General features: G+C 44.0%; 2 protein-coding genes across 2 annotated transcripts; one reads left to right on the forward strand and one right to left on the reverse strand.

The window, feature by feature from the left end:
• The first annotated feature begins 2953 nt into the window (after positions 1 to 2953).
• LOC136551332 (rapid alkalinization factor-like) lies at positions 2954 to 3801 on the forward strand. The gene has a single exon (XM_066542901.1). It carries the CDS (start codon positions 3177 to 3179, stop codon positions 3540 to 3542), a length of 366 nt encoding a protein of 121 aa, XP_066398998.1. The 5' UTR covers positions 2954 to 3176; the 3' UTR covers positions 3543 to 3801.
• A 1955-nt stretch (positions 3802 to 5756) lies between these two features.
• Positions 5757 to 8917, reverse strand: LOC136551333 (rho GTPase-activating protein 5-like). Its single transcript, XM_066542902.1, has 5 exons — positions 8601 to 8917; positions 8353 to 8473; positions 8126 to 8245; positions 6775 to 7005; positions 5757 to 6678 (listed from the first exon to the last, which is right to left on the reverse strand). The coding sequence occupies exons 1-5, from the start codon at positions 8915 to 8917 to the stop codon at positions 6022 to 6024; spliced, it is 1446 nt and encodes a 481-aa protein (XP_066398999.1). The 3' UTR covers positions 5757 to 6021.
• Positions 8918 to 17490: the final 8573 nt, after the last annotated feature.

A 17490-nucleotide genomic window follows, 5' to 3' on the forward strand; every position in this document is an offset into this window, starting at 1 on the left:
GGGGGGGGGGGGGGGGGGGGGCAAGGGGATAGAGGCGGAGGGAGGGGACAGCGGCCAAGCATCTCCCCTCCTAACTTGCTAGCGCCTTAAATCCTGGAATAAATCTAGAAAAATATGGGCACCCGTGCCAAGTTAATTCTGGAATAAATTCAGGAAAATGCGAGCACCCGTGCCAAGTCAAGGACTTAAACCCGGATGGGCAGGTTCCACCACAAGGAACCTAACCAACTGAGCTAGGCTGTTCACGCGCTATTGCATAGATGATCCCGTAGTATATCCTTTAGTTATTAGACTAATCAAGACGCTTAAGTCAGTTTATCCCCAGCTAGCCCTAACTTGAGCTTGTTTGTTTTTCAAACATGGTATGTTTAAATTCACTCCGGTGGCATGTGTTCTAGGGCAAATCTAGGGCAGCCAGCCTTTGGGGTTTTACTTGGCCCACATGAAAGAAGCTTCTTCTTAGGTGCAATATTGTGAGTGGTCTTTCCTGTACACCGAGTTAAAGAAAACAGAAAAAAATCTAGTTTTCTCGCCTCTCTTGGCAACAAACAACATTGTCGCCAAATAGGTAATTTGACAAAAGATCACATTGATTTTGCTCCAAACTAAGACAATTTTAATATAGGTTGGTTACTTAAGCTTTCTAGGTTTTATACATGCCTCTTCCTATAGCCAATGAGTAGGTCACCAAGACATTACGCATTTAAGGATTTACCGTTAATTACTAGCATAAAACATAAGGGAGATATAGAAGCATGACCCTAGCTTCGATTTGACCTAAACACACTATACACATTCTATGGGTTATACTTCCTTGTCCTCAAATAAATCAGTTTCTAAAGTTATCTTGAGTTAGAAAAAAGAACACCAGGATATATGACATCAAATTAGTATTACTAGATACATCATAAATATTGGTGTGTGTTTAAAAAATCTAGTTAAACTTAAAAAGGATTGACTTAACAACTCCAGAAGTTGATTTATTTAGAGACGGATAGAGCACTTGTGACATGTGTACCCCACGTCCCCACGCGCAATGCTTTATAATATTACAATGATGATTAACTCTACCTAAGAACCACATTCTCATATCTATGAGTGCCTTGACCTTTTGTAATCTTGGATTTTGTATATTATTGTAGTTTCCTTTTAGACACTTGTCCATATGCAATCATGAATTGTTGATGTTTGCATCGCTCATTCATCATGTGCAGGGACTGAAGAATAATTCGGTCTGGTTTTAGGTGCAAATCTAGTTGTGCCAATTTTCAAATTTCACTGAATACACCAGGAAAAAAAGAGAGATATATATGGTCAAGACTCAAGAGGCACATTGTACGTGCAAATCTAGTTTCACGTGCTTCAGTTGCAAGAGTACAGCTGATTGGTTTGAAACCTTTTTGACAAAGGTCACTGGAATATTTTACCAAGGTTCAGCTAGCTTGAAACTGGTTGTTTCAGCTTCAATTAAACAACAGAACTACTCAACTACGCAGCTCATGCAGTAGAGTGTTTGGCTGAACTTGATTATTTACTGTTCATACTGAAAAACACTATTTATGCTGGAATATTATGAAAGAAAAATACTGCTCCGGCTAAAGAAAAAAAAAACAAAACAAGCTGGCTGACCAGCCAGCCGAACAGGCTTGGCTTGCAACTTCACATACCCTTATAAGGCGATGATAACCAAACTGAATTCTGCACCGTTGTGAGGGTTGCTTACGAGTAAAGAATCAGCTCCCCTTTTGCAACACTTCTGTTAGGAACTGGTAGTGGGCTTGGCCCAAGTGCGTGGCCCAGTTGCAAGGGAACAGGGCATGGCGGGTGAACTGCTTTCCTGTAACTGAGAAACAGAACCCTCCCACAGAACCTGCCGTGTTAGATTCAGAAGAAAAAGAACCTGCCGTGCTCTCCTCCCTTTCTCTGTGTTCTTGCTGATTTCCCGTCTAAATTGCTATGTAGCTACCGAGTTCATAACAACTTCTTACCTCCGCACTCATCATTTCAATTCTGTAATCCATTTGCCTCAGCTTATTGGAATACCTACTTCACTACATCAGTGTGGTAATACGAAAATACGAAGCTCTCCTTCGTATTCGAGAAAAAAAAACTACATCCGAGTAGGAAAATTTGTACTGACGCCTTCATCCACACCTACCCGTACTGATTTCCATTCAAGCCTTGTGAAGAAGCATTCCTCGATACTCCCTCAGTCCCTAAATAATTGTCATTTTTTTTTTGTTTTCAAGCTATAAGTTTAACTAGATTTATAAAAAAATACGTGCAACATTTACATCTCCAATAAATTTATTATGAAAATAGATTCAACGGCCTATATAATGATACTAATTATGTATCATAAAATATTAATATTGCTTTATATAAAAATTAGTCAGAGTTATTTTTTAGGAAGCGAGAACGACAGTTATCTATCCAGTGATACGTCTTCATTGTTGTTACTGTATCTAATGTAAGGCAGATGACAACTGGTTGATGTGTACCTCCCTGTGTTTAGTCGGAGAGGTGAAAATTTTTGGGTGTCACATCGGATGTGTCGGAAGGATGTCGGGAGGGGTTTTTGGATACTAATAAAAAAAACAAATTACAGAACCCATCAGGAAACTACGAGACGAATCTAATGATTCTAATTAATCGGTCATTAGCACATGTGGGTTACTGTAGCACTTAAGGCTTTTCATGGACTAATTAGGCTTAAAAGATTCGTCTCGCGATTTTGCCAAGAACTGTACAATTAGTTTTTTTTCATCTATATTTAGTACTCCATACATACGCTAAACATGCTCTTTTACTGTAGGAGAAAATTTTGTTGGAAACGGCCTTAGTTGTTCATTGTGCACGTCTTTCGTTAGCACTGCAATTATGGTTCTCACCGCCACTGTACTTTGACTAGCACCGTCATCCATCGTGGCCTCGTTTGGCAGGAGCAGCACTTGGCGATGAGCTGTGCCCAGTTGGGCCGCCGCCGCCGGCGTCCGTCCGCTCCCTCGGCGCCGCGTTCGCTTCTCTCTCCTTCCTTTTATTATTAGTTATCTCTCTCTGTCTGTCTGCGCCTCCCTCTCCGTTTCTCTCACGCGCACAACAGGACAGCTCACGGGCTCTCTGCCTCCGTCCTTCCTCTCCCCCGTTCCCCACCGCCGCCGCCGCTTGCATACGCCATGGCTAAGCTCGCGCTGGCCGTCCTCCTCCTGCTGCTGACCGTGGCGGCGTCCGCGTCGGCCGCCGGCGGGAGCCACCTGGACCTGGACCTGGGCTTCCTCTCCTCGGGGGGCCGGAGCCGGAGGGAGTGCCGCGGCACGGTGGGCGAGTGCCTCGCCGAGGAGTCCGCCCTGGACCTGGGGGAGTCCGCCGAGTCCCACCGCCGCGCGCTCTACGGCGGCGGCGGGTACATCAGCTACCGCGCTCTACAGCGGGGCAACGTTCCCTGCTCCCGCCGCGGCGCCAGCTACTACAACTGCCGCCCCGGCGCGCAGGCCAACCCCTACCACCGCGGCTGCTCCCGCATCACCCGCTGCCGCGGCTGAGGCTGAGGCGCCGGATCCGCCCGCCCGCCCCACCGCTACCGCTGCTGCCGACTGCCGTGACGTTTACAAGTACTACTAGAGCTATGGATTTTTTTTTAAGTTAGTTAAGGGGAGGGAGATCGATGGATTCATGTCCTCTTCTTTGGATTGATTTGATTGTTACTCTGTAAAACAGATTCAGAATTTGCTTTGCTGATTGCCGCCTGGCCATTATTGATGAATGACCATGGTCTGGAGCGCCACTCCTGGCTCCCTGCTATCTCTTCTGTTCCATCTCACCTGCATTGCTTGCAGGAATGGAGGAGTGCCCCCAGAACACCATCACCACCACCACCACCACCATGGAAGGAGGAAGAACATGCGTCCTTGTTTTGAATCAATCTCATGGTTTTCTACTCGCTAAACATGTTCGGCACTACAGCGTCTTCAGGGTGGATCAGAGGATAGTGATAGCCACGTTGCGTCGCGTGTGTTTGATTGGTGCCATTGCATTTGACCACAGTATCGTCAGGTAGTCCAACTCCATGAGACGAGTTGCATACATTCTCAGATCGTGAAATCACAAGCATCTACTAGTTTTTTTAGGGAAAGAAAAAAAACATATAAGCATCTGCCATGGCTGTGTCTCAACCCTTGCGATTTCTGCGGATTCTGCTGAGAGCTTGGCACGTCGTCTACAAGCAGATGAAACGAAAGTGTGGAACCATTTTAGAGTCTGTTTTTAGGGTCTGTTTGAAACAAAGGAATGCAAAATAGAGGAAAGAAAAAAAACGCAATGCAAAATAGAGGAAAGAAAAAAAAATGCAGGAATATGATATATGTGTTTTGGAAAAACAGATGAAAGGAAAAACACAGGAAAATATAGATTGAGGTGTTTGGAACACAGGAATTGTAACACAGGATTCTCAAAACATGAGATATGATCAAAAGAGATGAACATTTGTTTTTGTTATTCAAGTAAAACTTTAATTAACAAATAAACATATGTGATTACTACTTCGACGGGTACTACGTGTGTCAGAACCAAACAAATATATAAATTTGATTGCTAATCATAGAAATAATTTTTTAGAATTCTATGTTTGTCAATTAATCTTCTGCCATAAGTGCATGTTTAATTTAAATGAAATCCTCTAGGCTCTAGCACTGTGATGGCATTGGTCTTCTATCCCCTCGCGCTCTCACTTACATGTGGGGCCTACTATCTAGGGTTATTTGACCACAGTTCAGAGCCATTCTCATCCACTCGTTTGCGTTCTGTTTTTGTTGGGTCTCTTCCGTCTCGCAGTCTCTCTCTTGGTTGCTGCGCCGCCGCCGACGCAGCCACTGCCGCCGCCGTCGTCGCCCCTCCGGCAGCCAGTGCCCCTCGCGCGGCCATCGTCCAGCACTGCCGCTGGCCTGCCAGCCACCCGCGGCCATGGACGGATGGCCACGAGCTCAAGCAAAAAGATGCACATTTGCTTCTACCGGCTTCTTTTAACCTCTACGCGCGCGACCGTCTCGGGCATATGCGAAAACTTTGGATCAGAGTGGATTTTTTCTTTTCTGCGTTTTGTGAATGGAAGTGTTCCTTTCCAGAGGAACGGCAAGTTCGATTCCTTTTGTTCCAAATGGCACATGACGTCATCAATGGAGGAACTGCATTCCTTTGAAATTCCTTTGCAATTCATACAATCCAAACAGGCCCTTATTTCCCAAACACTCTAGTATTTCCTACGGTGGATTGTAGTATTCGTTTTTGGATGGTGGGTGAGAGGAATAAGTGCCGTGTCCTGCGGCGTTGCGAGTTGTGACGCAGCAACTTTATCAACCATGCTTATCATGATACAGTCTTTTTCTTTCGTAACAAAACAGCATCAGTCGGCTTATAAGCCACAAAAACGATCCAGCGAACAGGCGCGCCATGTGGATTTGCTATTTGTTTATCGAGGGAATAAATGACCTGTTTATTGTTTGTCAGCAGAGTAGCTGTAAACTCTTTTCTAGTATTTATAAAATCAATTTCACCAAGGCTTTTGCCCCATGGTTTCCCGTAAAAAAAGAACAAATCTTGCATCGTCCATATGCAATCATGAACTGTTGATATTTCCATCGCTCATTCATCATGTGCAGGGACTGAAGAATAATTTGGTTCTGGTTTTAAGTGCAAATCTAGCTGTGCCAATTTAAATATCAATTAAGACATCAGGAAAAAGAGATACATATGGTCAAGACTCAAGAAGCACATTGCAAAAGCAAATCTAGTTTCACATGCTTCCACTTGCAAGAGTTCAGCTGATTACGGAGGTCCAACTAGCTAGAAACTGGTTGTTTCAGCTTCAATTAAACAACACAATTACTCAACTAAACAGCTCATGCAGTAGAGCGTGCAAAGAATTTTACAAGGACTGAAGGACTGCCAAGAACGATTGGCTTACAATTTCACATACCATTACAAGGATGATAACCAAACTGAAATCTGCACCCTTGTGAGGATTGCTTACGAGCAAAGAATAAGCTCCCCTTTTTCAGCACTTCTTACCTCTGCACTCGTCATTTCAGTTCTGATTTCGGTTTGCCTCAGCTCATTGATACTTACATCAGTGGCATTGCTTATTCTGCCTCTTTCTTCGCCAATTGTGTTACTACCTTCCGTTATGTTCTCAGAGGAGCTAAGCCACTCTGCCTCTTTCTCTGAGGGAGGAGAACTTCTACTGTCACCTTCATCAACACTTTCCCTCACTGATTTCCATTCTAGCCTTCTTACGAAGCATTCCTCAATATCATCCAGTGATACGTCTTCATTGTCGTTACTGAATCTAACGTAAGGCAAATGACAATCGGTTGATGTGTGCCTCCTGGACACACCAATCAGATGCTCATTGTCTACTCTTAGTGCAGCGTCCTTGTCAATATCTTTTGGTCTTTCGGTAGCACTGCAAATATAGTTCTCACTGCCACTGTCATTTTCCTCATCCTGTTGGTCATGGCCATCCTCCTCCTCACCAAGTTCATCAGATAAAGATGACGAAGATGAAAATGAAGAATAGGCTCCTGCATCATCATCCTCACGTTCCCGAAGTGTTTTCAGAATCAAGGTTTTGAGCAAGTTCATGACTTGAACAGCATGCATCAGAGCTGTCAGAGGATCGGACATCTGATTGGAGGGAAATTTCGATTTTCTTGTTAGCACATGTCATGTCAGCAAACAAGGTTGATGTGTTAGAGGACTTGATTGACAAGAAGTAAGTACCTGTGTCATATTAGGTGCAAAAACCATGGCAACATTTCTTGCATTCATCTTATTTGACTCCTCTTCCTCAACAACATCAGCCATGAGCTCAACAACCCAATGAAGAAGTGCAGCCTGGGTTGCTGGAAGAAGCTTCACGAGCTCAATGCATTGCTCCTCTGTGTTGCAGTGAAGGACTTGCTCAGGTGAGAGCCTGTCAAGCACACCCTCAGGGAGTTCTCTGAACCAGGCCTGATTCATATGGACATTACATAATGTAAAAGATCAGACAAAAGGAGATTCAACGACATTGCTCTATTCATGGTTCAGCATTTACTACAGTACCGAGTTCTAATGACACAATTAAGTATAATAGAATTATTACCACACAGACATGTATTGTTTGTTTCTTTTTTTTAAAAAAAAAAGGTGCGTGCAATGGAAAAAAGAGAAAAAAAATGCAAACAAGATATCTGTGGACCACAAATTTTGATGTACAGGGTTGAACTAAACTGACAAGAAGCATAAATCAGATGTTCTGAACAATCAAAGGTTAACTGTTAACTTAAGGGTTATAGCATCTCAGTCCATACCTAATACTCAATCTGTACTACTACACTCCATTAGTGGAGCTCACAATATGTAGAGGACCTCATGTGCCATATGGGTTTTGATACACTGAACAACATGTATGCAATTTCAATTGGGGGCGTGGTCTACCACTTAATCACAACATACTGAGTAAAGTTCTGAAAGTTTAGAATAAACATTTTTCAATGGAAAAAAAATCAACAGCAACTCATACAGTATTTGAAATCTTTGATAAAAGATTGTAAAAGTAGCGTGCATTTGTAACGCAATAGCATTTCAGGAGAGGAATTTCAATACTAACACCTAACGAATTCAGTTTGGCTCCTTCCAATTGAAGACTGACAGGACTGAACAAGTTTGGCCTATGTTGTGTCAATGTCTCAATATGCCTCTTACAGAAAAGTTAAGCTACCTTCTTGAACTAGAAAATACTTGAATGATCATTCTTTGAGATTAATACTACTTACTACTTGATCCTAGACCACTAAACGTTAGAAGATGCAGAATATTGTTCCATGTCTTGATACTATCACAACATTAGGCTCACCTTCCAACTTGCCACGACATTATCGAACAACTTTTGTTTCAGTGTTCCTCTTTATGAGAAGTTTGAGAGTAGTAAGGCACAAGTGCTTGCTAATTCCTAGGGTAAATCTCTACTGGTGATCATTGATTGTTTGATTTACACGCAAATTCAAATAAATGATAGAATTTAAATGCTAGTACATAAGTTATCAGCTGTTTAATTGCTCAGCTACACAAACATGGCATTGCCAAATACCTTGATCAAACTAGCAAGGCAATGCACGTCGATGTCGTCAGGCACGATGCCGCTGTTGAGCTGCTCCCTGACATGCTCCTCCTGGCTGTTCTCCGGGGTGATCCGGAAGATCCCCTCTGCCTGAAATTGCAAAAGTAATTTAAACGGTTGAATTCGACTGCGCTCGGACACTATTTACAACTCCCAAGCCCCAAACTGAATGGCTCAAACAGCCGGAATACTCCTGCCTTGAGTCCATCCTGGGCATACAGCCTCTCTAGCATGAGCAGAAGGATCTTGGGCACCGAGTTCCCCTTGTCATCGTAGCCACACTGCATCGACTCCGGCGACACCCCGAACACGCTGGCGCTGCACGAATTCAAAAGGAAACATAAAAAATCGGGCTAGGGACAGAGCATCCGGGCATCAGCATCAGCTGGGCGCACCGGCGCAGGAGTAGAGAGAGCAGAGCTGGGGTTCCCAGACCCGAACCAACCTGGCGCTGGGGACCTGGCCGGGGATCTCGAGCTCGAACTCGACGGGGAGGCCGAGGAAGCCGTGGAGGCGGTCGAAGGTGACGTGCGCGACGTGGCGGACGTCGGTGGGCCAGCCGATCTTCATCCCCCAGGCCGCGCCCGCTGGGTCGTCGGCGTCCGCCATCTGGCACGGTAGCACCACCGACTTGCGGAGCGCGGCCAGCACCAGCGCCAGCACCTGCCCCTGCCCCTGCCCCTGCCCCGCCTTCCCCTCGCTTCCCGCACCACCACCCTCGCCACAGCCGTTGGAGCTGGGCACCATCATCACCTCAACCATGGTCACTCGCTGCGGTCGTGGCACTGGCACCTCACGGGCGCTTGGTGGAGCTGAGCTGAGCCGAGGTGAGTGACGGCAGGCAACCTCGATTTGGGGAAAGCGGTGGCCTTTTAAACGCAGACAGTCAGGGTGTCGTTGCGGTTGCGATCCGCGATTTTGAATTGGGGGAAAGCTCGTGGGGGCCCGGGCCCAGACGGGAGGGAGCTCCAACGGCCGTGAAATTCAAATGTCCGGCAAGTTTTTGCACCTGGGTACCTTGATCTTTAACTTATCACAAGACAACTGCCTTCAACCCTATTCGCTTGCTCAGCCAGCAGTAAATAATCCACGATCGTTTACGGCCTCCCGAACAGGCTGAAGGAATTTTACTGGATAATTATTTCCAAAGATTAGTTTAATAGCAAACATAAAGGGGATGGTTTCATTTCAAAAAATTCTTATTGTGTTCGAAACATATTTCTTATGCAACAAGTGTTTGACTCAGGGATGACGGTCAACGGGATGGGTCGATCCCACTTTTGCAAGAATCTACTTCGGAGACATGAAATGAAATTCTACCTAGAGGGGAAGATTTCCTCAAGATGTGAGATGACCATGTCCCTCTGAAACGACAAACGAGCGAGCATGTTCACCTTTGTTCCCATCTGTGCGGACGCAATGGAGCACGCGTGTAAACACACAAACAGAGGTGAGGGTGGAGGGGCAGGTGAGGGAGACAAGGATGGAGGAGCAAGCCTACCATGGAGGTGAGGGTGGAGCAGCGGGTTAGCCACGAGTGCCGGCAACGGCATGGAGGGGTGAGTGCCAGCTGTAGGAGCCACCAAGTGCTGGCACCGTTCTCCATGGAGAGTACGGGCGCGAACAAATGGGAGGAAGTAGAAACAAGTAAATGAAGAAGAAAGGAAGGGAAAAAAGAAAGAAAGAGGCTACAGGTAGGCCTCACAGGTCAGATGCATAATCTCACCTTTTAGTGTCCCCAAACAAAACACAAAATATGGACATTACATCCACCTCTAAAAATTGGGATGGGACCGTCCCATCCACCATGTCTCCAAACCAGGGATGACGGTCAACGGGATGGGTTGATCCCACTTTTGCAAGAATCTACTTCGGAGACATGAAATGGGAAGATTTCCTCAAGATGTGAGATGACCATGTCCCTCTGAAACGACAAACGAGCGAGCATGTTCACCTTTGTTCCCATCTGTGCGGACGCGATGGAGCACGCGTGTAAACACACAAACAGAGGTGAGGGTGGAGGGGCAGGTGAGGGAGACAAGGATGGAGGGGCAAGCCTACCATGGAGGTGAGGGTGGAGCAGCGGGTTAGCCACGAGTGCCGGCAACGGCATGGAGGGGTGAGTGCCAGCTGTAGGAGCCACCAAGTGCTGGCACCGTTCTCCATGGAGAGTACGGGCGCAAACAAATGGGAGGAAGTAGAAACAACAAGTAAATGAAGAAGAAAGGAAGGGAAAAAAGAAAGAAAGAGGCTACATGTAGGCCTCACAGGTCAGATGCATAATCTCACCTTTTAGTGTCCCCAAACAAAACACAAAATATGGACATTACATCCACCTCTAAAAATTGGGATGGGACCGTCCCATCCACCATGTCTCCAAACCAAGCACAAAATTAAATCTAACAGAATTTTTCTAGTCTGAATGCGAATTTTGGTAGTTTTGCAAATATGTAGCATAGCACTGACAAAACCTCTACACCTAAAAATATTCTAAAGTAATCATCTACCGGTGATACCAAATACATCCCGACTCCACTTGGGCTCCCCTTCCGCGTTTACAAGCAACAAATATGAAGTCTAGATCTGACACGAACTCCTTCCTATGAAGACTTGATCCGACACGAACTCTTTCCGCGTCCGATTTCAACGTGGTTGTGTCTACGCGTGCAAGTATGTTATTATTTCGTCCAATCGTGCGCACGCCCAAAAACTCCGATGAGCACGCGCACACCGAAACCGATGAGTTGTTCGGCTAGCATTAATTTCACACTGTAGCAGTAGCAGCTGGTTTTTTGTGAGAGAAAAAATACTGCTCCGGCTGAAAAAAAAAGCTAACCAGGCAGCCGATTGTGGCCAGCCGAATAAGCGCCAAGTCTCATACCCTGTGTTCGTGCAACTCCTCTGCAGACGTCTGCACTATGACGCACGAGCAATAGCTTGGACCCATCGTCCACAGAAATTTATCCCAGTCCGGCTAGGAGTACGTGACGTGGGAAACAAAGGAAACACCTTTGTTACCTCAACCAGATTTTACCCGACTCTTCTTTACTTTTGTAGACTATTTTCAAATTAAGCATCTATAATGATATAAATATAATTTATAAAAAAATGAAATTAAAATTAGAAAAAATAAGAGGGATAAACTCCCTCAGTAAAAAATAAATCAAGCTCCTAAAAACAAATTAATTGGATTTAGTTAAATATTTTCCTTTTTAATTTTGTACTGTCGTAGCAGATTATTTAGTTGTTTTATCTCACACATACAAATAGTATGTCAGACTACAAGAAGTTCAGTAGTCGTAGGTAGTTGTGATGGACACAGTTGTGGCACTACGAATTAGATTGATTTGATTTCAGGTGATCATGTCAAAACTTGAATTATGTTCTAATTGAACATGAATCAAAAGGACGAATCTAGCTACAAATGTAATGTTGTGAGTAGTTTTTTTTAATAATAGTATAACACAAGGTTACATATAAATTATAATGATATCATTTTTCCCGTGCAACGCACGCATGATTCTAGTTAGAAACAAAAACACAACATCAAACAAAGTGAACCAAAACCTTTTGGGTTTCACAATAACCTATGTTGTGTATGCCTAACCGTGGCCAATTTAATTTGATAAAATTAGAAACAGAAACACAACATCAATCAAGTAAAATAATATTATTTCTTGGACAACTCAAATCAAAAGCAGGCCATTGTAGAAATTATGTGGGGGGGGGGGTACAAACATTGCTATAGGAATTACAAGTTCATAGCCCTTCATCGGCTCAACTGTGGTGTGATACTATTGGCACAAAGTATCTGACATCCAATCCTTTTTGTTGGAGAGATTATCATGTTGTCCAAGAGAGAGAGGGAGGAAATTATTGGAAACTAATTTTGTGCTTTAGGAGATGAAGTGGTAGATGGATTCACAAAAGCTCTAACAATTCAACAATTGGAGAGTTTCAAGCATAATCTTAACTTGGGTAAGTTGTGATTTAGTGGCACTGTTAAACAATTCATGAGTGCATGTGTTCGATAAGTAATTGAATAACGACCTATGACTTGTGGCTAAGAGATTTGGTTGTACTATTGTAGATTTTTTTATAAGTCAAACGAGGTTTTCCCTACCTTAATATATTGCACTGGAGTAGTAGTATAAATTATCGAAAGGTTACAATAGAGTACGCACGCTTACAACATAACATAGTCAGCAACACACGCGATGGAGCGGAGGACAACCACAAACACAGAAAGGGAAACAAAGAACTCCCATGATACAAGCACGTCATTGGTCACCGACTAACACTACCATCAAGCTGCAAAACTTTGGCGATCTGCACTCCAACGACAACTATTAAGCTTTGAATAGAATCTATTTATTGTAAGCTCGTAACAAATTCACTCAGATATCTCTCAAGGTTATTGCCCTGCCATCTATGTGTATAGGCATGCCAGAGGGTATTCTAGGCCTCAAGATCAACAAGCATACATCGCTGACCCAAGATTAGGCACAGTGACTCCGATCCGTAGGCGCATTTATTTTCTTTCGGTTAGATTTAATTCAGAGAAATGAAAAAAAGACTCAAAGCCACTGACTTGTTACCCATCATGTGACCCGATGTTGTCACCATGCACACAGACATGGAGCCGTTGAGAGGAGGTATAATGTATCATAGAGTTCAAAGTTTGGATTAGGGTTATAGCATAAGGCCGCCTTCAGCTAGCTTGAGCGAGTTCATGGCTTGTTGGTTGGTGGTGGCCGGAGATGTTGGGACGATGAGTCGATAATAGCAGCATTGGTGTCATGAAGGTTTGACGGCTGCGAGAGAGGGTTGGAAGAAAGAATGAGCAGGTGTAGCATTAATGATAATGAAAATAGAATATGGTTAGGGAGACGTTGAGAGATTTATAGATGTATGTTGTGCAGAAAACAAGTGTCCTGCAGATTTCTAAGCCACATTTAAAAGACTCAAATGCTTAGAAGCAGAAGGTGGTTCATGAAAAAATAAGAGAGAGGGAGAGAGAGAGAGAAACTAAAGGTGTTCAATTGATAGCGAGATAACAAGAGGATGCCGCTCCTACCAGGGGAAGTACTCCCATCGTTCTAAATTATAAGACATCTTGGCTTTTCTACATATTTTTTTTGTTATGTATATAGATACCATGTACATCTAAGTACATAGCAAAATCTATGTATTTAGAAAAGCCAAACGCATTATAATTTGAAATGAAGAAAGTATATTAAAGAATGAGGATCATGAAGAAGAAAAGATACCAGTGATTTTGGGTTGTGTGATATGGTGCTATGAATTTCTCTTTGTTTACGTGAATTGTTCTATTTTTACGAAACCATCCTTGTTGTCTCATCCTCTCATCGACTGCATCCGTCTCAGGAAAAATATAATTCTATAAACTAAAAATATCATAAAGGATATAATTTTATATAAAAATATACTAATATTTAAGATTCATATAGTATTAGATTCCGATCTCATGGATTCTAATGTTCCAAACACCACTTTTCATTTTTTTTTTCTGTTTTCTATTCTTCTATTTTGCAATCACATTTTCATTCCTTTTCTCTGTTTTTATATATCTTTTGGTTTTTATTCCTCTGTTCTTTACAGGGCTTGAGATACACGATAGGATAGAATCGTTTTGACTTGGATCATATCCGGACTTGCTCATGACTGTACAGTTACGCCGCGGCGTATGTGAAGGCAAACCCAGTGGTAAGCCGCTCTGCTTTTAAGACTTCAATAAAGGAAATCACAAGCAGCTTGTTTGGCTGGGGCTGAAACGATCGTATACGATCGTAGATCATTACTGCTGACTGGTTTGATGTGAGAGAAAAATACTATTCTGACTGAAAACTTACGATCATTTACGACCAAACGAACAGGCTGAAGAACGCTGTGAGTTTTTTTTTTTTTTTTTTGACTTGGCATGTTCATCAACCAACACGAGCTACGCTGGGGCCGCGCCACGCGAAACGGACCGAGCCGGTATGCCGGTCTGTCACGTGGGGGACCAGTACCAGACTCGACGCCCCCGCCACGCCGGCTGCCCTGCCGGTTCGGGCGCGCGGCGCGCCTGGTCTACTTGCTGCTCCGCGCGACCGCAGCAGCTGCAGCGGTTTCGAATTTCTCGAGAGGGAATGCACAATTTGTGAGCATTTTCACGAAGTCTCAGCAGTCAGCACGTGTATGTGTATGCAACAGGAGTTATTGCCATGCACGCATATTACAGTCTACAGTCAATCTTCCATCATCGGAGTATTTTCACCTCAGCAGGTACTCCAGTTTGCTTGTAGCGGTAGTGCAGTGATACAATATGGGCGTGATTAGTTGCTTCGGTGATAAGGACCGAGAGGGAGAGCTGGCCCATGTTGGTGAGATGCATGCTTAAATCGTGCATGTAGTCATGTTTGGTTGCCTTTATTATTGGTCTAGTACGAGACAGATTTTGTTGGTCGCATGCATGTATCAAAGTTTTGGATGTCTGACACATGGACCTTGCACCATACGTGCATCGTGTCGTCCTGCGTCGTGAGGGAGGTGGGAATCGAAAAGACAAAGCGTGCGAGGAGAAGAACCAAACATGACAGAGAAATGAGACGAAGCAGGTAAAACGTGCGAGGATGGCCTGGCAACCGATCACACCTTATATGTTCACTATTAGAGTCCTTTTAAAAGACAGGAATCATTCTACGGTCTCCCATCAGCGCTCAGGAATCATACCACAATGCACCACCAAAGAAACTTATAAATGTTATTTTTTATGAAAGCAACTCACCATTTTAACACATGGAAGTAAGAGATTATCTCCATAGATCACTCAATTTTCATATAAGATATGGAAACACAAGACTTTTTTTTGCCAAGAGTTCAAACTTTTGTTTGAGGATTGCTAATAAGGCGCAACAAGCCCTAATATTAGAAACAAGGGCATCTACATACTCCATCCATATAAGTAAAAACCACACAAGGTGTGATTTTGCAAAAGCTGTTTGGTTTGCTGCATCTCCACCCCACAAGGACTAATCTCCTTCCCACATACCAACAAAAAGGGTGCAAGATCCTCGTCTCTTGCATACTCCACCTCCACATTTCAGATGAACTGTTTCAAACGTTACTTATTACTTTGTGTTTATTTGAAGAGTAGGATCAGAAATGAACAAAGATTCAAACAAGAGACGCGGAGTGTATGGCAGGTGCACCACGGAGGTACGACTAAAACACAAGGTACAAAACTTATAGTTTTTGCAGGTAATGACTGATGCATATAGAGGACCCAGAGACCACTGCTCAAACTCAGGATTTGGGTGAACAACCCTCCACCATGGCTAAACAAGAACATCCACCGCATGCAATCAGCTGCCATGTAGATGCTTCAATTTGACCAATCAACTAGAACACACCTTTGAGGCCCTACTCTTGCTGAACTGGGCGTCCACATACCTAAATTGCAGGCTCTACTAATCAAGGCTTAGGCACAACATGCCAGCACCCTTGAAGCAGGAACTCTAGTTACTCAATTGTCTCCTAGGTGATGATAACTCTACAACAACAAAGGTGCATAATTTTTTCAGACTACGAGCTGCTTGTAAACACTTTAATGAATGAAAACCTAACGAGAAGCATGAACATTATATGAATAGATTCATAATTGCTAAGATCATAGACAACTCAGATTCCCAGCCAACTAAATCGCAAGATTACAAGATATGAAGATAATCAAATAAGAAGGCGTATAGACTAGACTAGCTAAACAAGGCTAGACAATCTATTATCCATTCTTGTACTTTTAGTTGTCAAAATCAATCTCGCTAGTAATTGTAAGGTGATATAAACACTTGAGATTTTTAGAATAAATTCTTAGAGAAACTTTTCTTCAATTTATGTACAATACTATGTTGTTAACTGAATAAATGAAAGAACCTTTATAGAAAAAACTATGACAAGTGGCATCGTACCGCACCAGTCTTGTGTTGGGTCGTTGCGGTCTCAGAACGCTACCAACACCCAACACCACAACCACGAATCGTGTGCCGCGACTAACGAGAGTAAAAAACAAAAAATAGAAAAAGAAATTTGCGGCTGCCAGCTTGGGCCTAGCAGGGACCAAACAAATATTTGGTCTCTTTGCCCATGCCCCGAATCCAAGGAGGCATCCGAAATGAAACCGCCCCCTTTGAGAACCCCACCCACCAAGGCGCCCATCGCGCTCGTGTCGTCCAAGTGAGGGCCCACCTCCGTGGTAGCATTTGCCGACGACCTCTCCTTCCTTGTAGCTAGCGCGCTGCCTGACGCCATCGCCCCTGGTGTTAGGCTTCATGACATCGACATCACCTTCCCGAGTTCCCGTTGCCAAGTACACAGCCACGGGATGACCATCGTGGCCCCCCTCTACTGGCCTCATCGCCGGTGGCCTTGAGAGCGGGCCCATCACGATTTGAGACCCGTAGAGCTAGCTGCAGTACCTGTAGTCTTGACTTGCAGCCACAGTTTCCTCTCTCTCACCCGGTACTCCCATTCATTTCCACAGAGATGTGGAGAATTCTAGCAATGGCGGGTGGAAATCGAGGTTCGAGTTGATCAGTGATTACTTCTCCCTGTAGGGGCGGCGGAAGCCACCACGCCAATACATCACCAACGACAATCTGTTGCCCACTGGCTCATTAGACACCTCTGATGGTGCGCTGCTTGTTTGGGATCCGCCACCCAACCTTCGGTACGTGCTCTCGCCTAGCGTCTTCCCTCTCCTTACACTTCGTCTCTCACCACTACCGTTCATTTTCACAGGGACGTAGAGTTCCAATGGCGGGTAGAAGTCAGGGTTTGAGCTAATCGATGAGGGGTCACCACATCTGCCACCCAACCTTCAGTACATGCTCTTGCCTAGCGATTTCCCTCTCCTTACACTCCACATCTCTCCACCATCGTTCATTTCTATAGGGACGTGGAGGATTCCAGAAATGGCGGTGAAAGTGGGGGTTTGAGCTGATCAACAATTACTTCTCCTAGGAGGGGCCATCGCAGACACCACCAACGACAATATGGTGGCTGCTGGCTCGTCGAACACCTCGGATGGCATGATGCTTGCTTGGGAATTTGGGATCATCAAACACAATATCGGATTGAAATTAAGGTAGTAGTGTGAATTACAATATCTTTTTCTGTATTAAATTGTGTTTAGTGTTTATTTGACAGGGAATAAAGTTTTTTTTGGGGTCTTAATAGAGATAGTGTGTTCCAGTAGATAGTATATTTGTAGCCAATCTTTGATAGGGAATAAAGTTTTTGGATGTTTGTATTTTTATAAAGATGTTGTGTTAGCA

The sequence above is a fragment of the Miscanthus floridulus genome, chromosome 4 (genome assembly GCF_019320115.1).
Source record: "Miscanthus floridulus cultivar M001 chromosome 4, ASM1932011v1, whole genome shotgun sequence".
Classification (NCBI taxonomy): Eukaryota; Viridiplantae; Streptophyta; class Magnoliopsida; order Poales; family Poaceae; genus Miscanthus; species Miscanthus floridulus.